This window comes from Chaetomium tenue (assembly GCF_020726465.1).
Source record: "Chaetomium tenue strain MPI-SDFR-AT-0079 chromosome Unknown F5144scaffold_2, whole genome shotgun sequence".
NCBI lineage: Eukaryota > Fungi > Ascomycota > Sordariomycetes > Sordariales > Chaetomiaceae > Chaetomium > Chaetomium tenue.
This window is the reverse complement of record NW_027117330.1, coordinates 3,419,906-3,441,640: the sequence shown is the minus strand read 5'-3', so window position 1 is coordinate 3,441,640 and position 21,735 is coordinate 3,419,906. Positions and strand designations below refer to the sequence as shown.

General features: G+C 56.1%; 9 protein-coding genes across 9 annotated transcripts; 3 read left to right on the top strand and 6 right to left on the bottom strand.

The window, feature by feature from the left end:
- Window positions 1–26: 26 nt before the first annotated feature.
- F5144DRAFT_126778 (putative cyclase-domain-containing protein) lies at window positions 27–1,416 on the bottom strand. Its single transcript, XM_066782266.1, has 3 exons — window positions 1,009–1,416; window positions 307–953; window positions 27–237 (listed from the first exon to the last, which is right to left on the bottom strand). The coding sequence occupies exons 1-3, from the start codon at window positions 1,194–1,196 to the stop codon at window positions 62–64; spliced, it is 1,011 nt and encodes a 336-aa protein (XP_066646834.1). The 5' UTR covers window positions 1,197–1,416; the 3' UTR covers window positions 27–61.
- A 1,103-nt stretch (window positions 1,417–2,519) lies between these two features.
- F5144DRAFT_482007 (uncharacterized protein) lies at window positions 2,520–4,629 on the top strand (the record flags this gene model as incomplete). The annotated part of the gene is made up of 3 exons (XM_066785313.1): window positions 2,520–3,481; window positions 3,546–3,860; window positions 3,927–4,629. 3 exons carry the CDS (start codon window positions 2,520–2,522, stop codon window positions 4,627–4,629), a joined length of 1,980 nt encoding a protein of 659 aa, XP_066646833.1.
- A 2,013-nt stretch (window positions 4,630–6,642) lies between these two features.
- On the top strand, window positions 6,643–7,709 carry F5144DRAFT_126666 (uncharacterized protein). Its single transcript, XM_066782265.1, has one exon. The coding sequence runs from the start codon at window positions 6,869–6,871 to the stop codon at window positions 7,559–7,561; it is 693 nt and encodes a 230-aa protein (XP_066646832.1). The 5' UTR covers window positions 6,643–6,868; the 3' UTR covers window positions 7,562–7,709.
- Window positions 7,710–7,774: 65 nt separating this feature from the next.
- On the top strand, window positions 7,775–10,527 carry F5144DRAFT_590608 (Swi5-domain-containing protein; the record flags this gene model as incomplete). Its single annotated transcript, XM_066790172.1, has 7 exons — window positions 7,775–8,409; window positions 8,650–8,943; window positions 9,058–9,395; window positions 9,490–9,559; window positions 9,622–10,033; window positions 10,206–10,291; window positions 10,362–10,527. The coding sequence occupies 7 exons, from the start codon at window positions 7,775–7,777 to the stop codon at window positions 10,525–10,527; spliced, it is 2,001 nt and encodes a 666-aa protein (XP_066646831.1).
- A 93-nt stretch (window positions 10,528–10,620) lies between these two features.
- F5144DRAFT_527600 (Ribonuclease/ribotoxin) lies at window positions 10,621–11,886 on the bottom strand. The gene is made up of 3 exons (XM_066786860.1): window positions 11,447–11,886; window positions 11,190–11,376; window positions 10,621–11,048 (listed from the first exon to the last, which is right to left on the bottom strand). Exons 1-3 carry the CDS (start codon window positions 11,453–11,455, stop codon window positions 10,834–10,836), a joined length of 411 nt encoding a protein of 136 aa, XP_066646830.1. The 5' UTR covers window positions 11,456–11,886; the 3' UTR covers window positions 10,621–10,833.
- Window positions 11,887–12,707: 821 nt separating this feature from the next.
- F5144DRAFT_590606 (uncharacterized protein) lies at window positions 12,708–13,640 on the bottom strand (the record flags this gene model as incomplete). The annotated part of the gene is made up of 1 exon (XM_066790171.1): window positions 12,708–13,640. One exon carries the CDS (start codon window positions 13,638–13,640, stop codon window positions 12,708–12,710), a length of 933 nt encoding a protein of 310 aa, XP_066646829.1.
- Window positions 13,641–14,295: 655 nt separating this feature from the next.
- F5144DRAFT_126603 (glycoside hydrolase) lies at window positions 14,296–15,773 on the bottom strand. The gene is made up of 2 exons (XM_066782264.1): window positions 14,785–15,773; window positions 14,296–14,704 (listed from the first exon to the last, which is right to left on the bottom strand). The coding sequence occupies exons 1-2, from the start codon at window positions 15,350–15,352 to the stop codon at window positions 14,556–14,558; spliced, it is 717 nt and encodes a 238-aa protein (XP_066646828.1). The 5' UTR covers window positions 15,353–15,773; the 3' UTR covers window positions 14,296–14,555.
- Window positions 15,774–15,929: 156 nt separating this feature from the next.
- Window positions 15,930–18,962, bottom strand: F5144DRAFT_481706 (uncharacterized protein; the record flags this gene model as incomplete). Its single annotated transcript, XM_066785302.1, has 3 exons — window positions 15,930–16,071; window positions 16,172–16,358; window positions 16,490–18,962. The coding sequence occupies 3 exons, from the start codon at window positions 18,960–18,962 to the stop codon at window positions 15,930–15,932; spliced, it is 2,802 nt and encodes a 933-aa protein (XP_066646827.1).
- A 663-nt stretch (window positions 18,963–19,625) lies between these two features.
- F5144DRAFT_545339 (uncharacterized protein) lies at window positions 19,626–20,685 on the bottom strand (the record flags this gene model as incomplete). Its single annotated transcript, XM_066787355.1, has 2 exons — window positions 19,626–20,060; window positions 20,137–20,685. The coding sequence occupies 2 exons, from the start codon at window positions 20,683–20,685 to the stop codon at window positions 19,626–19,628; spliced, it is 984 nt and encodes a 327-aa protein (XP_066646826.1).
- Window positions 20,686–21,735: the final 1,050 nt, after the last annotated feature.

Here is a 21,735-nt window from a genome sequence, read left to right as displayed (position 1 = left end):
GGTATTTAAAATCAAATTTCCTTCTGAGTTACCCTATTGCATTACTTCCTACCGCCGTGGCTTAGAACAAAGCGATGGCGTTGGGCGGCGAGGCGACCAGGCCGGGATGGTTCAGGGGCGCCGAAGTCAACAAGAAACTGTATCTCCCCGTCTTTTTGGCATATTCGCCCAACGCCTTGAGATCCCACAGCTCGCCGATGGACATGCCAAACTGGTTGAGGAACCAGGGGTGGAGGACTACGCCAGTGGTTAGCACTATTCACCGTTACTGCTTTCTAGTCTGGCTAAGAGTTAGGAGAAACTCACCCAGATCCGACACACCACCCGGTGTTCCGTCAGGTTTCAGCGCCGGGATGGCCTCGAAACCGTGGGCATCGCCCGCCACGGCCGCAAACCGGTGATTCCACACCCAGCGCGCCGTATCCGCATGCCCGTGGACACCCGACAGCGTACCGGCCTGGAACTTGGCAAAGTCGGCGGGCGTCGGGGCCTCGAGCATCTCGGTGTACCCGGTCCGAATAATGAGAATGTCGCCGTGCTTGAACTCGACCCCCTGGTGCTTGGCCACCTTCTCAATATCCTCGACCGTGATACGGTACCCGTCCAGCGGGTGGTACGGTGTTCCCGTCGTCTCCTCGTGGTACCGCTTCCAGTCAATGAGGACACCGCGTCCGGCGAGGGCCCCGCGCGAGTGCCAGTGCTCAATGGTCGGGAGGGAATTCTCGGCGGTCGACTGAACCGACAGGCCTTCCGGCGTCGGCTTGAGGCCGTTGTAGGTGGTGCCGTCGGTGGTGACGTGGCAGAGACTGTCCCACTGGCTGCTGAACTGCGTGTTGAACTCGAGCTCGTCGTCCCAGCCCTCGCAGTCCATCCCCAGATCCCTCAGGCGGTGCGGACGATGAACAGGCGGCTTGCGGCCCGGTAGCGGGAATTTGATACCGTTCAACGGCCAGCTGCGCCTCGTTAGCTCTATTGTGATCGTCTGTCGGCGTGGCAGAATCAACCTACTTGAGGGAGATGGAAACGCCATCCTTGACCTCCGCCGCAGCTTCGGCAACAATCTTGGGCGTGAGAAAGTTCAGAGTGCCAAATACATCTTTCTTGCCGTCTTTGTCAAAGATGCCCCAGGCGCACCCCTGAGGTTGTCCTTCGACCTTGGGGAGATCGTCAAAATCGGGAACTGAACTCGGGTCCATGATGAAGAGAAATGTCTATAAGTGCCTGAATGGTGTTCGGAACCTGAATCGCCAGGACACAAGTTTGCTCGAGATCTTATAAACCTAGGCTGCCCCGCAGGAATGGGGCGGTGAGTTCTATCGGCGGCTTTGGCCATTGCGACATGTGAATAGGGGTTGCAACCTCAATGCGGAGGACCCTCCATGGTCCGTCACTTGGCATATCAGCCCCCTCTTTTCACCCGCAGGGACGGGACTGTGACGACACTTCGACGCCTGATGAATTGTCCGAGGGCCCAGTCAACAACCCCGCTCGGACAATGACCCCAGTTAACTCCAATACGCGGAGTCCTCTCAGTTCCACGCCGTCAGACGCCAAGTAGACCTACTTGGTCGAGTGCCGCCCACCCGCCGTCCTCGCAGCCGCATTAAAGTTGCCCGAATGCGGAGTCAAAGCCGACATGTCCACTAATATCCAATGCCCTGAGGCCAAGCGGCCGCGGGAGCTGCGTCTGTGGGGAACTTCTGGGATTAAGCTAGCCAGCGTGCCAGTGGGGGTGACAGAGAGGAAGAAGGTCTGCAGATCGAGGAGGATTCCCCTTTTAAGATATCCTAGTATTAATCATCTTGGGATTGCCGGCCGGCAAAATGACTCTACGAGTCTCGATTTCCCAACCTGCCAGCCTGCAGCATGAGATATCCTGATCCGACAGGGATACCACGCATAAATTTGGTGGCACGTTCGCATTCCTCTTGGTTCCTGTATCAAGCAAAGGCGGGGAATCAAACCTCATCGATCCACTTGCTTTTGCCCCTCGGTTACATCCTCCAGAGACATATCAATATCCCTTCCCCGCACGCCACGTTGCCGCAGCTGTTCGTCCTATGAGCTCGAGCGATCAGATAGGTCCTCCGCGTGCGTTGCTACTTCCAGGTTGGGCCTGCAACGCTGAGCAGGCACGTACGATGTGGCCCTGTAGGAACGGGAGCGGCTGATTCACCACCCCGAGTTTCCGTGGTCGTGTTCGGCGCATGTACTTCGTATGCAACATACACAATAAACGAATGCGAATACGACGGTAGCATTCGTTTTCGCTCCCGACCTTTCGTCCATCTTTGGGCTCGCTAGGTCCAGTCCCTTCCCTGTACTTTCGGGCTTTGATGCATCCCGAACCACCCAGAACCACGTCCCGAGACCGAATATCAAACAAGCCCTGCTACCCTGTGCCTGTCCAGCCCTCCCACACCGCCGCCGTAAGGAGAGCCATATAAACCACTCCTTAGGCCCGCCCCCAAGTATCGTGCAATAATCCATAACCCCCCATCCCAAACACCACACCCAACATGGCAGCACCAGCCGAAACCGCCAGCGGCACCCCCGCCGCCCCCAGCGCCGAAGACCTCAAAGTGTACGAGCTGACCCAAAAATACACCGCCGAAGCGGCCAAACGCTTCCGCCCCGAAGGCCTCGACCAATTCGTCCGGCTCCGCGAATCGGGCAGCGCTCGGTTCCGCGCGCTCGCCGAGGACCCCTGGGTCGACCACGCGGCGCTTAACACCAAACCCCTCGTCCCGGACGGCGCCCAGCACAAGTTCATCATCCTGGGCGCCGGGTACGGCGGGCTGATCTACGCGGTGCGGCTGATCGAGGCCGGGCTCGCCAGCGGGCCGGATGACATCCGCTTCGTGGACGCGGCGGGCGGGTTTGGTGGTACCTGGTGGTGGAACCGCTACCCGGGTTTGCATTGTGATATTGAGAGCTATAGTTACATGCCGCTGCTGGAGGAGACGGGGTATGTCCCGAGCAAGAAGTACGCTACGGGCGCGGAGTTGCTGGAGTATGCGGAGCTGCTGGCGAAGAAGTGGGAGTTGCATGATAAGGCGCTGTTTCGGGCGACGGTGAAGGCGACGAGGTGGGATGAGAAGGCCCAGTTGTGGGATGTGGAGGTTACGGAGGGGAGGGGCCCGGGTGAGGCGAGCAGGGAGCTGACGCTCAAGGGCCAGTATGTGCTGGTGGTGTCGGGCATTCTCACGACGCCGCATGTTCCCAAGATCCCGGAGCTGGAGAACTTTGCTGGGCCTATCTTCCATACGGCGCGTTGGGATTACAACGTCTCGGGTGGGACCCCGAAGGACGCGACGCTCACGGGCCTCGAGGGCAAGCGCGTGGGTATTCTTGGTACCGGCGCCACGGCGATTCAGGCCGTTCCCAGGCTGGCCAAGTATGCGAAGGAGTTGTATGTGTTCCAGCGCACGCCGTCGGTCGTCTCGTGGCGTGGCCAGCGTGAGACGGACCCTGAGGAGTGGTGAGTTGATTCCCTGGAAGATGCCACATGTTGGATGGTGACATGACTGATTCTGGGCGCACAGGAAAACAAAGATTGTCAGGGGTAAGGGTTGGCAGCGGGAGCGGAGGTTGAATCAGGATTTGTACCTGATGGACAGCGTTGAGGAGGGCCAGGAAAACATGGTGGGAGATGGATGGACCGAGTTCCGCAGTTTCTCTGCCGTCGTCGGCTCTTCAAAATACCCCATCGTTGAGCCCACGCCGGAGAAGATTATGGAGCATGTCGGGCGTCTGTACAAGCTCGACGCGCCCCAATCGGAGAAGATGAGGGCGCGCGTGGAGAGCATCGTCAACGATCCCGAGACGGCCGCCAAGCTCAAGGCATGGTACCCAGTTTGGTGAGTGTTTTCGTTTTTTTGATGACTGAAGGGTTCGATAGAAGACAGCGCTAATCTGAATTCCAGGTGCAAGCGACCGACCTTCAGCGACGAATACCTCCAAACCTTCAACCAGCCAAACGTACATCTTGTCGACACTGACGGTAAGGGCGTCGACGCCGCGACCACCAGTGGATTGGTGGTTGCTGGGAAGGAGTACCCTCTCGACATCCTCATCCTGAGCACGGGCTACGTGACGCCGAGCATTGGCGGCGGCAGCCCGGCTGTGCGCACCGGCATCGACATCTACGGCCGCGGCGGCAGATCTCTGGACGAGAAATGGAACACCCAAGGGGCCTCCACGCTCCACGGCGTAGCCACGCACGGGTTCCCCAACCTCTTCTTCGCGCCCCTTTCCCAGTCCAGCCAGTCGTCCAACAACGCCTTCACCCTCGACATCGGTGGCGAACACATTGTCCACATCATCGAGAAGGCCGAGGCCAAGGTCGGCGGCAATGCCATTGCCGAGGTGACGAGCGAGGCCGAGGAGGCGTGGGCCCTCGAGATCATGAAGCGTGCGGGGTGGTTCGCGACCGTCATGGGCTGCACCCCCGGTTACATCACGTCTGAGGGCGAGGCTCTGCGGCAGTCTAGTGATCCGATGGAGATGGCCAAGAAGGCTAGAGGTGGCAACTGGAGCCAGGGTATCCATACTTTTCTGGCCCTGTTGGAGGAGTACCGTGCCGATGGCCAGATCAAGGGAATTGATGTTGTGTCGAGGACTGCTTAAAATTCAAGGCTATTTATTACATTGCCTAAGCGGCGTCTTGCGTAAGTTGCGTTTTGTGGCTGCAGGATTTTGTATTGTCTGTTGTGGTCTCATAAATTCAGCAGAATGAAAATGGATAAATACAGATGGGGCAGCGCAATAGTTTTCGCCTGTTCCTTTTTCTTTTTTTTTTTTTTATGTGGGAGAACACATTCATTGTTGTGGGTTGATTTTGGTCAGGTTAGTCAAGATATCAGAGGATCCGAGTTTCGTCTGGTCATATAGCGGACTACCCGAGGTGGCTGGTCCTCTGGACGAGAGACTGGTTGACTGGTCGAGAGGCCACCCTTCTTTTCGACGGCAAGACGGCGGCACCGACGGCAATTCGGGCAGGGGTCCCCCAAGGCTCACCCCTTTCCCCTGTTCTCTTCATCCTCTATATTTCCTCATTATACAAGCAGCTAAAAGACGAGCACCCTCACTTGGCTATAACGGGGTTTGCGGATGACACCAACCTCCTGGTGTTTGGTCGAAACCCCGAGGCCAATGTCCGGCAACTGGAGGCGGCGTGGGAAACATGCATGCGATGGGCGGACAGTCGGGGGATGAAGTTCGCCCCGGAAAAGAGCGAACTGATCCATTTCAACAAGGGACGACGGCAGTGGACAAACCAGCTGGAACTCACTAACCCAGGGGGAGGCACCAGCCCCGTCAGACCGAAGGAGTCTGCCAGGTTCCTGGGAGTCTGGCTGGACCGGAAGCTCAACTGGAAAGCCCACCTTGCGGCGGTGGAGAAGAAGCTGAGGACCCAGAGCTATGCCCTGTCGAGGCTAGCGGCATCGACGTGGGGACTGGGTCTAGCCAAAGCGCGAGAAGTGTACACAAAGTGCATCCGGTCAGCGCTGGCCTATGGCGCATCGTCGTTCCACATTCCCACGGATGTGGGAGGCGAACCGGTGAAGAAAGGCATCACCAAGGCCCTCGGGAAGGCCCAGAACAAGAGCCTGAGGATTGTGGCGGGAGCCTTTAAGTCTACCCCCATCCGTAACCTCGAGACAGAGACGTGGGTACCACCGTTGGACTTATACCTAAACAAACGGCTTGCAGATTTCGAAAACCGACTCCAACAACCCGATCTGGACGACGGCCAAGGCGGCAAAAAGACGGCGGGGAGCGTTATCCTTACCGCCTGCCGCAAGATACAGCAGAGACTCAGCTCGAGGAGGGGCAACAGGGGCCGACCGCGAACCTTGAGACCTCAAGGGCCCACGGCGGTAGAGAGAGCCGCGGGCACGATCATGCGCTGGACGGGGGGAACCATAGACACGGACAAGGCAGTAGAAGAGGCCTGGAGAGCGAGGTGGTTAAAGGAACGGGACGGCAGAGCAATCACCAGGCCGGCGGACGACTTTGACCATCAGCGGGAGACGCTATTCCGGAACGAAACCCTAAGGAGGCATGACGGTCTCAGCAAGGCGAAAAGCTCACTGCTCATTCAAATCCGGACGGGAGCAATAGGCTTACGGGACTACTTGTTTACACGGGAAGTCCCGGAGGTTCTGACGCCTGCCTGCGAGTGTGGCGAGGGACGAGAGACTGCCGAACACCTGGTAGTGTGGTGTTTGGCCCCACCGTTGACGCGAAGATGGGAGAGAACTGGAATTCGGACACGACGGGACTTTTACTCAGTTCTACACGGTATCAATCCCACGACTGCACGGCTTGCGAGGAGGATCCTCGACTGGCTGATGGACTCGGGGAGGCTGCCGATGTACAGCTTGGCCAGGAGGCTCGAGCTGGAAACGGCGGCCTGAAGCGCCCCCGTTCGGAGGCCAGGAGGCCTCCTCTCTTTGTATACGTAGACTCACCAGAACGCATCGTTCCTTGATTGTTGGTAGGGGTTTTTCACCCGGCCCGGGAGGGCACGGTTTTCCTGTACACTAAATAGCAGAGGGTCCGGCACGCCCTAGGGCATAGCGGAGTATGAATAATATACATATAGCGGACTTTGAGTGTATGACGCAGAAAGTGGCCTGTCATTGTACGCTATGATGCAAAGCACGGTCGGGGGCGGTACGAGACTGTCTGGCGAAGTATATAAAACGGTTCTCCCATCAAAGTTCCCGAAGCGATTTTGGAACCATCTCCAATTACTGTCTTTCCTTTTCCTTTTTTTCGTTCTTTTTTCTTTCTAAATCACCCCTTCGTTTATTTCACACTTCGCTTTTAAACTTTTAAAAGATATCTGTTCACCTGAAACATGAATCTCGATGAACGCATCGACCTGGTGCGCAGTGTGGAGGTAGATGTCTGGGTAAGAAGAGTCAACGATGCCCGGAGGGACGGTCGCATGGCCTCGTGGATATCCTCTCTCCATCCCCGGAGACTTGGCTGCGAACTGGTCACTGGCTCGATGAACGGAACCTTCAACCTTTGCCAGAAAGTCATCTTCGATGACAAAACCACGGCGATTCTGCGCATGCCCATTGGCGGCCGTAACCACCCCGATTACGCTGACGAGAAGGCCGTGGTGGAAGCCGCGACGCTGTCGCTCCTTCGAAGGCAAACTAGCATCCCAGTGCCAGCCGTGTACGTCTGGGGGACCGCAGACCACAACATACTTGGGCTCGGCCCCTTCATCTTGATGCAGGTAGTCGACGGGGTGTCCGGCAGCGATCTTCACTGGAACCACGGTCCCGAAACAAGACTTCTTCGCGAGGATATTAGCGAGGCCAACCTCGAGCTCTTGTTTCGACAAATCGCCCGGTACCAGCTCGAGCTTTTCAGTCTCAATTTTGACACCCTGGGCAGCCTACCATTGTCAATCGGCGGTGTCGACGTCCCAACACGACCCTTGACATGGAAAGCACACGCAAGTCTCCATGGCAGGGGGATCGACACGATTGGTCTGCCGTCTCCCCCTTCCTTCCTCCCAGAGACCATTTTATACTAACCGGAGTTCACAGGAGATCGAAATCGAGGCTGGTCGTCGTCAGCCGATTATTTCAAGCACATCTTTGAACAAGACTACAAGCACTTGTTTGAGCAACTCAATTCTGTACCCGATTCCCGTGATGCGAGGCGGATATTCCGATCGTTCAAAGCACTAGAAACTGTGATCCCCCGATACCTGGTGAACGAGCGGTGGGACCGGGGCCCGTTCAAGATGACTTGCGATGGTTTCAGGTTGGATAATCTGATGTTCAAGAGCGAAGACGACTTGACCGTGGTCGGTGTCGTGGATCTGGAATGGTCGTACATTGGACCGCCACAGCTCGCGGCCTCGGCGCCGTGGTGGTTGCTTCGGGATTGCCCTGTCCACGTCTTGTGGGACTATGTCAACGGGGAGCCGCCCGCTTTCACTGGACGGTACTTCAAGAACCTTGAACTTTACAAGCGCCTTCTCCGAGAAGAAGAGGCTATAAGACAAGGGCCGGAAGACAAGGCCTTCTCCGAGCTTGTCCAATGGTCCGAGGATTCAGGGGCCATGTGGCTCCATATGCTCTTCACCTTCGGAGTCGGGGGCCCCGATGCCTTCCCGCTTGCAGAACTGCGTCGCCACGTGGGTGTTGAAGAATGGAAGGCATTGGAAGAACAGGTTGACGACGACGCGATGGAAGTGTTTGCCGAGGAGAAATCGATGGACCTGAAGCAGTACCATGCGGATCTAGAAGCGATTAGAAGGGACAAGGCTCAGGTGGACAGCGGTGAGTTGAACGCGTCGGTGTTCCTTGACCGGTATCGTCGGCTGTCAAGGTCGAGGTTAGATTGCCGTTGGCCTGCGGGCGGGAGTATGGACAGGTGTGTTAGCATGGAAACCAGTGAGGGACAAACCAGCGAGACAGTGCTAGAATAATAATTAATACTGGCCTTATCCTCTGGCATCATTGATTCGAAGTGGGGCTAACTTTGTGGAACGGGCACCTTCGCGCCCAAACAACCTCGCCCACACAACCTGAACACCCGAACACCTAAACGCCCAAACACAGCTTCCAGCCTGCTCGCGCGCGCCAACGGAGAACGGACCCGAACAAATTGAAGCATAGCCCAGCAGGCTCCATCCCCCAAAATGAGCCGACAGACACCCCGCAAGTCGCGGCACCGCCACCACGCAAGCAACAGCGGTCCCCGCCAAGTGGCCGCCTCCGACTACGAGTCCGATGCCGCCCAGTACATGGAGAACCGCGAGACGATGCCGCTGTCCAACGCGCAGCCGGCCCGCGACAACACCGAGCTTAGCCTGCGCGTCCTGCGCCGCTACCAACCGAGCATACGGTCCATCATGGCCATCGCCGCCAACGCCGTCGCCTACAACTTCCTCGAGGCTACACAGGGGTGGGAGAAGCACGGCGCCGAGGGCACCATGTTCATCTGCGAGCAGGAGCCCGTCATGGCACCCACCGGCCAGACGCTGCCGCGGGTGTGCGTGTTCGTGTTCAACCGCCGGAGCATGGAGAACCTCGTCATCGACCTCTTGCGCGTGACGGATTGCGAGGTGGTCGGGGAGCTCATCGTCTTTCGGCTGGAGGACGGCGCTGTCAGCGGCAACAGCCAGGGAGCGGACGGCACCGCAAAGAAGATCCTCGGGCTTTGGATCCACGCCGACGAGAGCAATACACGGGAGGTGCACGCGAGCTTGATCCTGGGCGCCTGGAAGCAGGGCCGCCAAGCTTTGGACGCGTACATTCAGGCGGTGACAGTAGAGGCAATGGAGAACAACGGCAACTTGGCGCGAGAGTCGTATGCAGTTGCCGTCGCGGGGGATTCGGCCACTGGGAAACGGCTGAGTATGACGGAGCTCTTTGGGAAGAACAACGGGGCATGAGTAGGGATTTTACTGTCGGCAAAGCACTTAACCTGTGTTTTGGAGGCTGCACGCAGCGGCAGTTCCCCACCACATGCGATCGCTCGACCCCGCGCTTTGCCAGGCTTCGCCCAGCATGCGTGCACAGTGTTTTATTCCCGACCTACCCACTGTGCATCCTACCGTTTTGGTGGCTTTCAACCTCTGAGTGCTTGCTTCCCCACTGAACCTTCCATCAAAATGGCGACCGACAGCAACGACGTCAGAATTGGCGCCTCGTCATCGTACGATAGCGATGATGCAATTGGCATTGCGATACGCACTCAAACATCCCTTGCCACGTCATTCCAACAATGGCTAACCCCCAAAAAGCACGACGACGGGGATCGCCACGAAGTTATCGCCAGGGTTCAATCACGATTAGACAGCTACAAGCAGTGGCTTCAAGAAGTCAATACCGTGCCAATCAACGTCCTGGGGGATGTCGAGCCATGGGACATGAGTGCTCGTGTGCAGCCTGGGGACGAGGATGGGTCAGTCATCCTCGTTACGGGCCCGGGTTCGGGTGAACCCATCGAGATCGCAGCCAAGAACGAGCGGGAACTCAGATACCTCATGAGTGTATGAACTTAGATTACAGCGCTGAATATCTGACCAGGTAGCTAATTCACTTGGGCAACGTAGGAGAATTACCTCGGATACATGACCAAGATTGTGCGTACCTTACCTGCGTTGAAGTAGTGCCCCGGGCTACGTTGGCAACCACTTGTTTAACTTGTTCCCCTGACCTTAGTGCAACGCCTTCGCCAAATCCCAAGACACCTTGCGATTACTGCTCCGCACGTCAAGTGAGCTTCAAGACGCAGAGTCTGAACTGAGGTACATGTGACTGACTCTTCCCCGTAATTTTGCGTAGTGCCAATACGGTCCTGTTAACACTTCTTGTCAGTCAACCACCCGACGCCACAGTCAAGACCTACATCCGCCGTCTGCAAGAGTACAACGACATCAAGGACATTGGCCAGCAGCTCATCGGCTTCATTGCCGAGAATCGGGGCGTGTCTGTTCGGACCATCTACGAACAGGGGGAGTTTGGTGTCAGTTACCCACAATAGCCTTCTCGAATTCAATTCAGTCCATGAACTGTTCTGTTACTTCTCGTGACCATCTTTCACGTTTCTATTTGATGATCCCTATAATCAGCAGCTACAAAACATGGGCAGGTGACAGGCACGTGTGGGTTCACTGGCAGGCGTTGTCTTTACTCTTATTTCATTTCCGGCCAAGCGCCCAACTTAGGTCGCAATTGACATGCTACTACGGTAAACAGAAGAAGTCACCAACCCATATATACCATACCACCAACCCGACTCATCCCACAACCCCTCAAGACATCCATCAACCAACCACGTGCAACGCCCTCAACCAGCGCGGCAAGCCAAAAAGTTGTTGCCGCTCGCGCCCGTGTGGGTGATGAGCAGGTCGAAGTTACCGTTGCCGTCGAACACGACGCGGTCGGCCCCCGGCGACCCGCCGTTGTACACGCTGTGGCTGGCCATGATGGGGAACTCGTACCAGGGGCCCGGCGTCGGGAAGTCGAAGCCCTCGTAGTTGTTGTACCGGTGGGGGTAGTTGTCTGGTGGGTGGGGGGAGGGGGGTGGTGAGTATATGTGGCTGGGTAGGTAGCGTTGGATTTTGGAGAGGGGAGTGGGGGTGTAGAAGGGGAGGGAGATGGGGAAAGGGGGTATTGGTGTGAAAGATCGTGGATGCGACTCACTGACGTCGCCGCCGCTCTGCTGCAGAGAGTAGCCCTTGTTAAGGGCGGCGGTGATGTGCGTGGTCTGGTAGCACACGCTGCCGCAGGTGTAGGCGCACGCGCGGGCCTCGAGGCCCTCGACCTCGGCGCGGAGAGGCGCGGCCGAGACCGAGAGGACGCTCACGAGGGCGAGGAGGGCGGGGATGATCTAGCTCCGGCGTTAGTGATTTTGGTTGCGCACTCGGGCGTTAACGATGGAGGGTTCTTATGTTTCTTACCCGGACCATTTTGTCTGTAGGGAGACTTGAGTGTAGGGTTGATGCTGGGAGAGTGGTTGCGTGTGCTGGGAGTTGGCTATGTGCGAAGTGCACCTCACTTATATGCTACTCGAGTTCTGGAGGAGCCCGCGGGTGTGTGTCCAGAAACGGAAGGTTCGATAACTCGATGGTTAGTTGATGCAGATCTCTTCTATTATTCGCTTGAACCCCATTAAACAATGTAACCACCCCACGGTATCAGCATATCTATTTCTCTTACTTGGAGACCTTCTATTTCTGAAGACTGAGGCACGTTTAGGACTCTTCGACCCGCTAACCCTTAAATCTCACCGAGACAATGGAGTAACCCCTGGTATCCCGCTTGAATGGCATGCAGATTCGGTGGCTGTTGCTGTCCCGTCTGGGGTTGTTTCAACCATGCGTGCTCCTGCCCGCACGAGTGAGATCTCCAACACTGATTGGGCCGAGGTTTGCCAAAGTCCCGCGCGGAGCTTCCGCAGATCGGCATCAGGGCGCGGCACCCTCGGCGAATCATTGTCCGCAAACTGCCGAAGAGAGGAGCTGCCCCTGACATCGGGACTTTCCGAAGCGGGAAGCTGCTACTACAAAGTACTGCAGTAAGGGACTGTGTAATGCTGCTGCCTGTCACGTTGCCGCTTGTTTGGCTCGAGTTGGTTGTTATCAGTCGTCTTGTCGCCTAACGCAGACTCAAGCTACTTCTACCCCCACGCCTAAGCAGCGCCACCGCTGGAGTCCCATATTTAGGTAGCATTTCAAGCTGCTAGCCTTGATAACTCCCCGAGTGCACGGTAACGCTATCATATGGGATAAAGCACAAAAGATTGCGCCGGCTATCCAAAGCTCAAACATGCCCGCCCCCCGACACTTCGGGGTTTGATGTTATAACTGCCATTCATCTAGCCACAAGTAACTCGGGCGAAGCTATAGTGTCTTTTATCGTTATCGCTATGGAAACTTTTGGCTTCGACGCTAGAAGCGCTCGCTGGAAATACGGGCAACTCGAAACGTTTGAGCAAGAGGATCGTCAACTTTGATTCAGCCGATGGGAATATTGATCTCAACAGGAACATTGACAGAACACATCTCATTGAGCGAAAAGTGAAGTTTGAAACATAATATGAATTTAGACGAGAACAAAACTTAAGGGAACAAGTACCTATCATCACTGCCAATCCCCATCATCCAGATACGCCTTTTTACCAATCCGGTCGCTTCTTTGAAAACTTTCCTTCCTCCGCTTTTAAGAATATCTGTTGAACACCGCTGGTCCGAGAGTCTGGATGACCACCAGCGGCGTGACAACCATGGGCGGTAACTGGGCCAAAGGATTGGCCTCGGTCTGTTGGGGGTTGTTGGGAACTTGAAGCTTGATCCATTCAGATAAGGCTGCCTGCCAGTGAGCTGACTGCATGTTAATGGGGTATTGAGTTCCAAGTGGTGGATTAAAGAACTGGTTCCCGTTCATGCCGAGAAAGAAGGGCTGAGAAGGATTGAATTGCCCCTGGCTCTCCATATAATCGGCAAATTGCTGACTATCAAATTCCTGGTTATCACCCAAGTCGTGAGAGACCGGGCTCTGGGCTGTCGGCTGGGGATCATCCTGACATGTCTCATTTATGTCTGGGACCAATGGCTGGTGTGGGTTGTCAGACTGATGAGGGACCGAATCGGAATCCCTTTGAACTGAGTCTTGACCTAGAAGGAAAAAACAGTCATCCACGGTATCGGCAAGCATGGCCTCATAGTCATCAGCTATGATTTCAGGAGTTAGGGCAAAATATGCGCCGGGATCGTAATCGCTAGCTTCAACCTTGGGCGTTAAGGCAAGGGATTCGGGGTAGTTATCGCCTGAACTTTCAGTGCCATGCTGTTCGTCCGTCTTGTCCGTCTGCTCGACCACGTCTAATTCCTTTCCTGTGTCCGCAATGATGTCAACTTCCTCGCCCACTGTTAGATCGGCCGGCACGAAGTCAAAACTATTCTCAAAACCATAGTCATTGTCGTTAAATGTATCAGACATAAAACGCCAGACTTCTTCTTCGTTCATCCTGTCCAGCTGTTCGCTTAGTTCGGCCGAGGATTTCCACCTGAAAAGCATATCAATCGCCTCTTCTGTTGTTTCCGCCGACATCTCCAACTCCATCGACGCCAGGTTAAGGATGTCCTGAGCCATGTTTCTAGCAGCCAAGAAATGTAGACAATTGCAGTCACAATAGCGATGGATACAGGTATCGATTTGCCGCCGGATGGAGATGAGGATGTGTGGCCGTGAGATCAAATTTGAACTGGGAGTCTTTGAACAAATAATACGTTTATATGGAGATATCGATTTCAAAGAAAGTTTGGACCGGTAAAGGGGTGTCAATAAACGTACTGAGTGTGGCCAGTACATGGGATGCAGTTATTTCTTTGTGCCGTCCTGGGAACCAGAACGGTATTGTTTGGCCGAAAATGTGATCATTGTCATGGTTGATAGGTTCCTGGGTGGACCGTTGGACACTGATCAGCACCTAGCTGCCCATTTTTCAGCAATAGGGGAGTTAGTGAGGCCAAAGTAGGAACACGGTGCGGGAATAGCGGAAGCTCAAGCTAAAGTCCCATAAAGGTAGGCGTTGATCTCGCATGGCACCAGGACTTGAGACCCGGGATATCTTTACACCCGCATAATTACCTGCTTTAGAGTACTAGGACTACCGATTGTCCATTATTCTACGATCAGATTGCTCCGAAACTATGGGGAGGAGCGGGGATACATGGATTAGTAGGGATTCGCATCGTCGAGGCAAAGTCAAAATCACCGTAGCAACGGGGAGAGCACACAGTATACGGTGAGAGTTATACAAATCATGTACAGTCATGCGGGGGCCACTCCGATGTTCAGAAGCTGAACAGACCGGAAGTGATCCCCGGTGTTAACGCTAGGTATGTACAAGAAGCCACAGGGTGCCAGGAGGTGCGAGGGCGACCAAAGGGGCTGACCATGGCCGACCACCTCCATGGATGCAATGCCACCGCCACCACATCATGCAATCAATACCGCCACCGTTTCCCACATCCCATCATTCCATTACCACATCATCGAAAGCGCTTAGCAGGTGAAGACGCTGGGGCCGGGGATCTGGTAGTTCTCGACCGGGGGCCAGTAGATGCTGATCTTGACTCCGGGGTCGGTGCCCTTGTAAGCGCCAGGGAAGCTGACGGTGTTCGAGGGCGTCTTGCTGCCGGAGCCGCCAACGACTATTGAAAAGAGTGTTAGCAAACTGCTTACTTCACACTCTTCCTCCCCCTAAGGGAGATGGGGCTTTGTAACAACTTACCATTAATCTGAGCGCACTCCATGTAGAACTGCGCACCCGGGTAGTTCCCGGCGCCGTGCAGGGCGATCATCTCAGCACGGAGGAGGTATTGGCCCGGGGCAATGCACTCGGGGATCTTGATGCTGTGGCGGCCCTGGCCGTTGATGACCTTCTCGGTACCCCAGACGCCGTTGCTGTAGCCGTCCTGCTGGATCTTGAACCAGCCGCCGCCGACGCCCGAGTCGGAGGTGGCATCGCCGACCTTCTTGAGGTAGGCCAGGGTCGGGCCCTTGTGGCTGCTGTCCATGACATCGTTGGGGGCCGTGCCGGTGGTGCTCAGCATGTAGCGCCAGACGGCGGTCACGCTCTGGCCCGCCTGGACGGTGATGACCTTGGAGGTGGACGAGGTCGGGTTGGGGTTGCCGTTGCAGGCCATCGAGTTGGACGTGACGTCCTCGATGGGGCCGTTGTACGAGGGCACGCGGACACCCTGGCCGACGCCCTGGTTGACGCCGCCGACCTCGAGCGACGAGAAGATGGTGTGGGCGCTGGCGGCGCCAGCCAGCATCAGGGGGGCGAGGACCTTCATGGTTGTGGTGGAGATGGGAGGAGGAGGATAGGGATAATGCACTCGAAGTTGCTCGCCACGAGTCAAGGGGAGAGACGTTATATAGGTAGCACTGGGCTCCAAGACCCCAGCTTAGACGCCGCTTTCAAATTTCGTGAGCCATGTTGCTTTCCTGCCGGCACCTGGCTCCCTCCTCGCCCCCGGATTACGCTCCCGCGTGAACTGCTCGAAGTCTGGAGTGCATGTGGGGAGCCGTGCTTGGCTGGCGGCTCTCCGGGGACGAATGAATGTAACACTTCGGGCGCTATACCGAGTCGGTGCAGGGAGTTGCCGATCCGAGGCTCCCTCCAGGGGGTTGGCGGAGGGCAACGGTCCGGTTAATATATTACAGGGGGTCCGGCAGCCTTACCGTTAATTCCTAGAGCGGGCGAGCCAAGCCTCTGGGCTCGGATCTGCAGGGTTGTCAGGGGGTTCCCGTCGTCTCTTTGGCCCAGGCGCAACCAGTTACCCGGTTTCACGACTCTGTTGCCCCACGCTTCCCGCGCCGTCGAGCAAACACCAAGAGCCCAAGACGGAGAATCCGCCCCCGGGCAGTTGCTCACGAGCGCCCTCCCTCGGCATATGAGGTGCTTTGGCCGGCGCCATGTTCGGTATGCTCCTTTGGGCTGCCGCCACTCCCTCTCGGTACCGCTCTCGAGGTTCCATTGGCCATCTCGGAGGAGATGCGGGATGATGGATGTCTCTATGTTTTATGAGCTGACGGCACCCAAGACACGTCCCTTATCTCCCACCTGCTTTTGTTGGGAATGAATGAGGGAGTAAAAGAAAATGCCGCGAAACACCTGCTGCGGCTTGAGATGAAGACGAGTTCTCGCGTTTTCCCAGCGTAGTATTCCGATAGGGATGGCGGGAGAGTTGAAGGCGTGCTGTTGAAGTCTGATGATGGTGTTGCTCGGCCACGTTCTTGACCCCTGAAAGCTTCGGATCTCACGAGAGAGAACAGTTGGGTTGAGACCGCGGAACGTACCTACAAATGCAATAATGATGTTGTTCATCCACCATGTTTGTCTAATCTCTAATGTTTTCCAGCGAAACCTCAGATTAAGGTTATGAATTTCCGGTAGAACGGATGCCTGGCATTCTCGCCGTACATGCTACCATGAATATAGGCCTCCCCGACAACTCGATAACGGTCACCCTCTTCGTGTCGTAAGATGAAGGGGACATCAGCACCTTCCAGAATCCAGACCTCGTCTTTGCACCCTGGTTTATTACCGATTGATTTAGGCCCAAGGCCAAGACGCCCGCGCCATGTCCTGAAGAATGACCTCCCTTCGGTAGCTATCCGCATCCTTTCCTCGAAGCATGCCGCGCTCTTTCGTTCTTCGGATGTCAATCGGGAGCGGGCGTTGGCTCTATAAGCCCCGCAAAGATTCTCTGGGACAATCTCTGCATCCAATTCGTCGACCCTATCGTGTACACATTCCATCAGCCGGTTGGCAGTGGGAAAGTGGCGGATGCCAACTGTAGGTTCCGGGATGCCAAGGTGGAGGTCGAGCTGGTACTGTTCGCGTTCGTCTTGCCTTCTGTGACGGAGTTTGCTGATGGTGAGATCATAATACGAAAAGTTGGCCTCGACCATCCCCGAATCTGCCGCGATCTGGTTGCCATCGTACATGGCCGACCACAGGGCAACTTTCGATGAAAGGTACTCCAACCCAAGACCTCGCACCCATTGCTGCTTGGTTTCAGCAAGTGCGTGAACGGCGACGCGTGCCTCCAAGATGTCCCGAAGCACCCAGCTGGCGAACCCATTGCCCAGATACTCAGCGAACTCAGCCGGAGAGTACCCTTCCGCTCTGACGTTGTCCGCCAGTAGAGTTCGCCATAATGCCTCGACACGACTCACAGCCCGTGGACGGAGCTGCTCGGAGGACTTCCCTTCGTTTGTCTTTACGAGACTCCAAGTGAGGGGTTCGTCGGGATACCGCACTGGTGAACCAAGGGCCACCTTCAGGATCTGAGGCACGGGATCGAGGTCCATATTGGTGGCGGCACACACTGTATCGACGCGGATGGCCATGACGGGTAACGTCCCGTCAGGACGGACCACATAGTTCCATAGAGTCTCTCCACAGGGGCGGAAATGGCATTCCTTAGAATTTCCCCTGTCAAACGGCACTCTACCGAGCCGGGCGCTGAAATCCGGGACCCAGCTTAGGAGATCTGGGATCTTGGTATTCTGAGCATCTTGGACTTGGGAAAGAAGGCGGAGAAGGTGCCTTTCCTCTAGCATGGCCAGGGCGGCCGTTCTATACACATCCTGTACGGTTGCACCATAGTCTGGTACGATACCTAGGTCGTTGTCAACAATACTGAGGAAGGCAAATATTTTATCCCTGGGATCAACAGCGTCGAGATCACGGAGCGCTGAGAGGACAGACGTGAGCCGAAGCCGGTCGGATCGTCGTATGTAGTGGAAGCCACGTATGAAGGTGAAAATGTCGTTCGGTTCAACCACAAGCGCCGTCGTCTTCGAAACAGATGAGTGCTGTCCGCCTTTCAAGTTGACCGCGGCAATGACCTTCGTAAGGTGCCTGAGCGGGTCTGAAACGGTCTCGTCGGCGAGGAATGTGCGGCCAAAGGCACAAAACTCTGAGCTCAAACCTCGGTTGTCTAGAAATGACAGCACCCGAACAACGAGAGCCATATCCAGCATATTCTCACCACAGATCAGGTACGTCTTCTGTGCGAGGATGACCGCAACCGCAGCCCAAGCTTGACGGAACCAAGTTCGTTGGAAAAAGGCGAAGAGGCCAAACCAATGCGCCGCCGTCATCTCTATGATGCTCGAAAGCGTAAACATCTCCGATAATGGGCGGTCTAAGGCAATCCCTAGACGATCTCCCCCCCGGAGCGCTTGAGAATGCATGTAGTCGAGGATAATGTTCACCGCCTCGACGGCCAGGTCCCCTAACCTGTCACTCGGCCCAACCCAACCAAACACCTGCCGCGCCGACTTGAATACCGCTCTCGCTCGCTTCACATGCGCGGCCTTCTCGTCCAGGTCGTTTTGATTGACACAAATGGTATCAATCCAGATGGGCAAGCGCAGCGCATCCCTCGCCTCGAGCAACTCCGTGGCTTCCAACGCCTCCTCCGACATCCGCTCCCTCAGATCTCCAAGCGACGCCAGAAACCGCACCAGGTTCTCACCGACCCGCACCGCGCAGCCATTGACCTCGATAACAAACGGGGTGCTGTCATCATCATCGACGCGCTCGAACGGCATGTTCTGGGCATGCTCGGGCGTCTGCTCGTAGTACTCGCGGCGGGCCTCGTCGACCACGGCAAAGACCTCCGGCACCGCCGGGTCAGAAGGGGTTGGGTTGGAGACGGAGCGCTCAAAGGGGGCCTTGAAATTGTCTACCTCTAGGTGGTCCAAAACGAAGGGGTCGGAGAGGCTGCGCTCGTGCACCGTGATGGGGTTGCGGGTTGTGTAAGACAGCACCGTGTATGCGGGGTTGTGGTCCAGGTCGACGACGTGCATGGTGCAGCGGATTCCGTTTGCGGTCGCCTCGAGGAGGTCAAGGACCCGGATCGAGGTGGCGCTGGGGAGCGCATCGTACATGAGGTCGGGTAGTAAGGTGGGCGCTGGGTGCTCATCCTCGGGTTGTGTTGGTGATGACATAGCGTGAATGTTGGGATCGTAGGTGAAGAGGAGTCCGTGGTGGTTTACCGATGGAGTGGGATTCTCTCGTTTCTGGATTCTGTGAATGTAGTTGAATAAGCAAAGTTGCGGAATTCGTTATTGTTGAGTTTTGCAGCTGTCTGCTTCAGGAAGCGTGATGGACAGTAACGACTAGGCAGCAATGCATGAGGGGGACATGGGGCTACTATGCCAAGGAGGGCGATCCGTTGGGAGTGCTGGTTGGATGAACATCACATGGCAAGCGCTGCAAGGCTAAAAGACTTAACGGTTGTTGGTCGAGGATATAAGACGGGTGGGTGTTTTCCATAGAAACAACTTTCCGAACTTGGGAGCAGGGAGCACGGGATGGGCTAGACAGAACAACAGAACACAGGAAGGAGAAATGCTTGGGCTGGGAGGGCCCCTGAATGGTATGAATGCATTTCATAAACCTCCTGCCTTACTAACACCGTCCACCGACCTGTAGAGTCCCAACTCTCATCTACATCCTATCCAACCCCGCCTATTGCCCGCAACAGACAGCTAAACAACAGCAATCACTCGCCAAGGCGATACCCAACTTTTCCATCTCGTGTACCGGTATTAGGCGGTGGGGTTCATCTTGTTGATGAGCTTGGGGTTGCCCCAGAGCTCAACAGCGGCGGCGAACAAGTGATCGCTGAAGTTGTTGATGCCGTCAGCCTCCCACTGTTCGGGGCCATTCGGACCGCCATAGTTCTTGATGAACTGTTCCAGCTCGTTGACGCACTTCTCCAAATCGGCGTCGGTTCCGGCGCCGGCCTTCGTCTTCCCCCATTGAATGACGAGCTTCTCCTTCTTCTTCTCCTTGCTGATGTTGGGGACCATCTCAATGCAGCGCTTGTACGGCATCCAGGACACCATGCCGTGGTAGAGGGGCTGGCCCTGAGCGCTGATGCTGCGGAACAAGGTGGGGATGCCGAACTTCACGCCGGCTTCCACGCCCGCCAGGCACAGGTACATGGCCTGGGCTGGGCTCTCCAGAGCGTAGGCCGCTGCCTGTATCGTTTCAGTTAGCACAGTTCGTTATAGAATATCTCCTGAGGGAAAGGAATGCGGCTCCAGAATAACGTACCACCTTGCCGTCAGGGTTACCATCTCTCTCGAACTTCGACTTGGACTTGGGCTCGGACTTGAACTTCCAGCTGGCCTCAGTCTTCTCGAACTTCTTCCACTGACCCTCGGGGAGAACGAAGGCGCCGCCGGGGGTGGTAGAGCTGGAATCGATGACAACCTCCGTCTTCAGGCAGCGCGCAACGCGGTGGCCCGCCAAATCGTAGGTGGCAAAGTTATACACCGGCTTCTTCTTTGAGTCGACCTTTTGAGACAATATGGCAGTGGCCTTGACAGCGAAAGATGTGCAGCGGCCAGTCTTGCTGGCCCAGACGGGCCGCATTTGCTCAAGGCTGTGCTTGCCGACGATTTGGTTCTTCGTGACATCCTTGACGGTTTCGACGGGGTTTGCCACGAAGTTCGGAACATTCTGTCCGCCTGCTTGAAGAATGTATTCTACCATCTTCAGCGCCGTGTACGGCCCTTCGGAAAAGATGCCTTGCCACGTTGCCACGGCCTCGGGCGGCGGCGGGGGAGGGGGAGTAGAACCGCCGCTGTTAGACTTAGACATGGTGTAGTTTTAGAAGACGGGGAACGCAGAAAAGGGAGAGGGGGAAAGTAAGGGATATATGGGGAACGAGGAGATGTGGATGAGATGGAGCTGCCGTGACGGATGAGATCAGACTTCAATGTCGAGAACCTAACCAGAGGTGAGAGTGAGTAGCCAGATGTTGGATGGAGGGAGAGTTGGCAGTCGATGGTAGGATATCATCTTTATATCCTTCTGGCGGCCGACGGCACCATCAAGGCCAGGGCCTCCTTTACCGTCCCTTGATCTGGAGTCACTGACGGGCTAGTTTCCACGTCAGCACAACGGACGAGACTTGATGCCGCCGCTGAGACCAACCGTAAGGCCATCCGGCGGTGCCGCGCTATACTTGGTTCTTGCTCCCAAATCTGAGTGTCCAACGGCGTGGGAAGCTTCCAGCTGGGTGCTGACAACGGCCGCAGGATTCTCGAACTCAGAGTTTGGGGGCTGGAAAGGTGTGCTGACCTTCCATGAGTCCTAGGGCCTCATTGAAACTCTCCGCAAACCTTCTGTGGTTAGCCCCCGAGTTTCAAAGGGTTCGTGGGGCATGGCCATCATGACAATGCGGCGAGGGAAGGCCAAGGTCAACTACGGTCAGCTAGTGGGGATCCAGCTTCCTTTCGCTTGTGATCGATGATAACCGTAAATCCTCCGAGAAAGTGCGGGTCAAATCGCCCCTCTGGTCCCATCTATGTTCCATAAGGTTTGTGAGCTTCATCTCACCATCAAAGGATGTCGGGTGAAACAGTAGTGCCCGTTCTCTGCTTGGCAGAACTGCCCAGTAGTGAGCCCTTACTGTAACCGGTCTTAACCCCACAAGATAGTAAGCCCTTGAGCCCTATGAGATCTGGTTATCGTGAACTGCGCCGCCTTGGCCTCGCGGGGCTCCCACAGGAAAATTACGCAGTTGGTCGCGCGTAATTGTTCCCCATCTGTCTCAGGGGGTTAGGTTGTGCGCCCGCCGACCATCTACGCACGCCGCAATCCGCCACTTTGGCAATGTCAGATCCCGCCGCGCCGCATCTGAGTCGA

Bases quoted from the DNA above. Each gene is read 5' to 3' on its own strand.
- F5144DRAFT_126778 (XM_066782266.1), bottom strand. From the start codon at position 1,196: ATGGACCCGAGTTCAGTTCCCGATTTTGACGATCTCCCCAAGGTCGAA. The intron at 954-1,008 runs GTAGGTTGATTC...AACGAGGCGCAG, and splicing joins GGCGTTTCCATCTCCCTCAA to CTGGCCGTTGAACGGTATCA. The intron at 238-306 runs GTGAGTTTCTCC...CCACTGGCGTAG, and splicing joins GGGTGGTGTGTCGGATCTGG to TCCTCCACCCCTGGTTCCTC.
- F5144DRAFT_126666 (XM_066782265.1), top strand. From the start codon at position 6,869: ATGAATCTCGATGAACGCATCGACCTGGTGCGCAGTGTGGAGGTAGAT.
- F5144DRAFT_527600 (XM_066786860.1), bottom strand. The intron at 11,049-11,189 runs GTGAGTCGCATC...CCCACCCACCAG, and splicing joins GCAGAGCGGCGGCGACGTCA to ACAACTACCCCCACCGGTAC.
- F5144DRAFT_126603 (XM_066782264.1), bottom strand. From the start codon at position 15,352: ATGAAGGTCCTCGCCCCCCTGATGCTGGCTGGCGCCGCCAGCGCCCAC. The intron at 14,705-14,784 runs GTAAGTTGTTAC...TCTTTTCAATAG, and splicing joins GGAGTGCGCTCAGATTAATG to TCGTTGGCGGCTCCGGCAGC.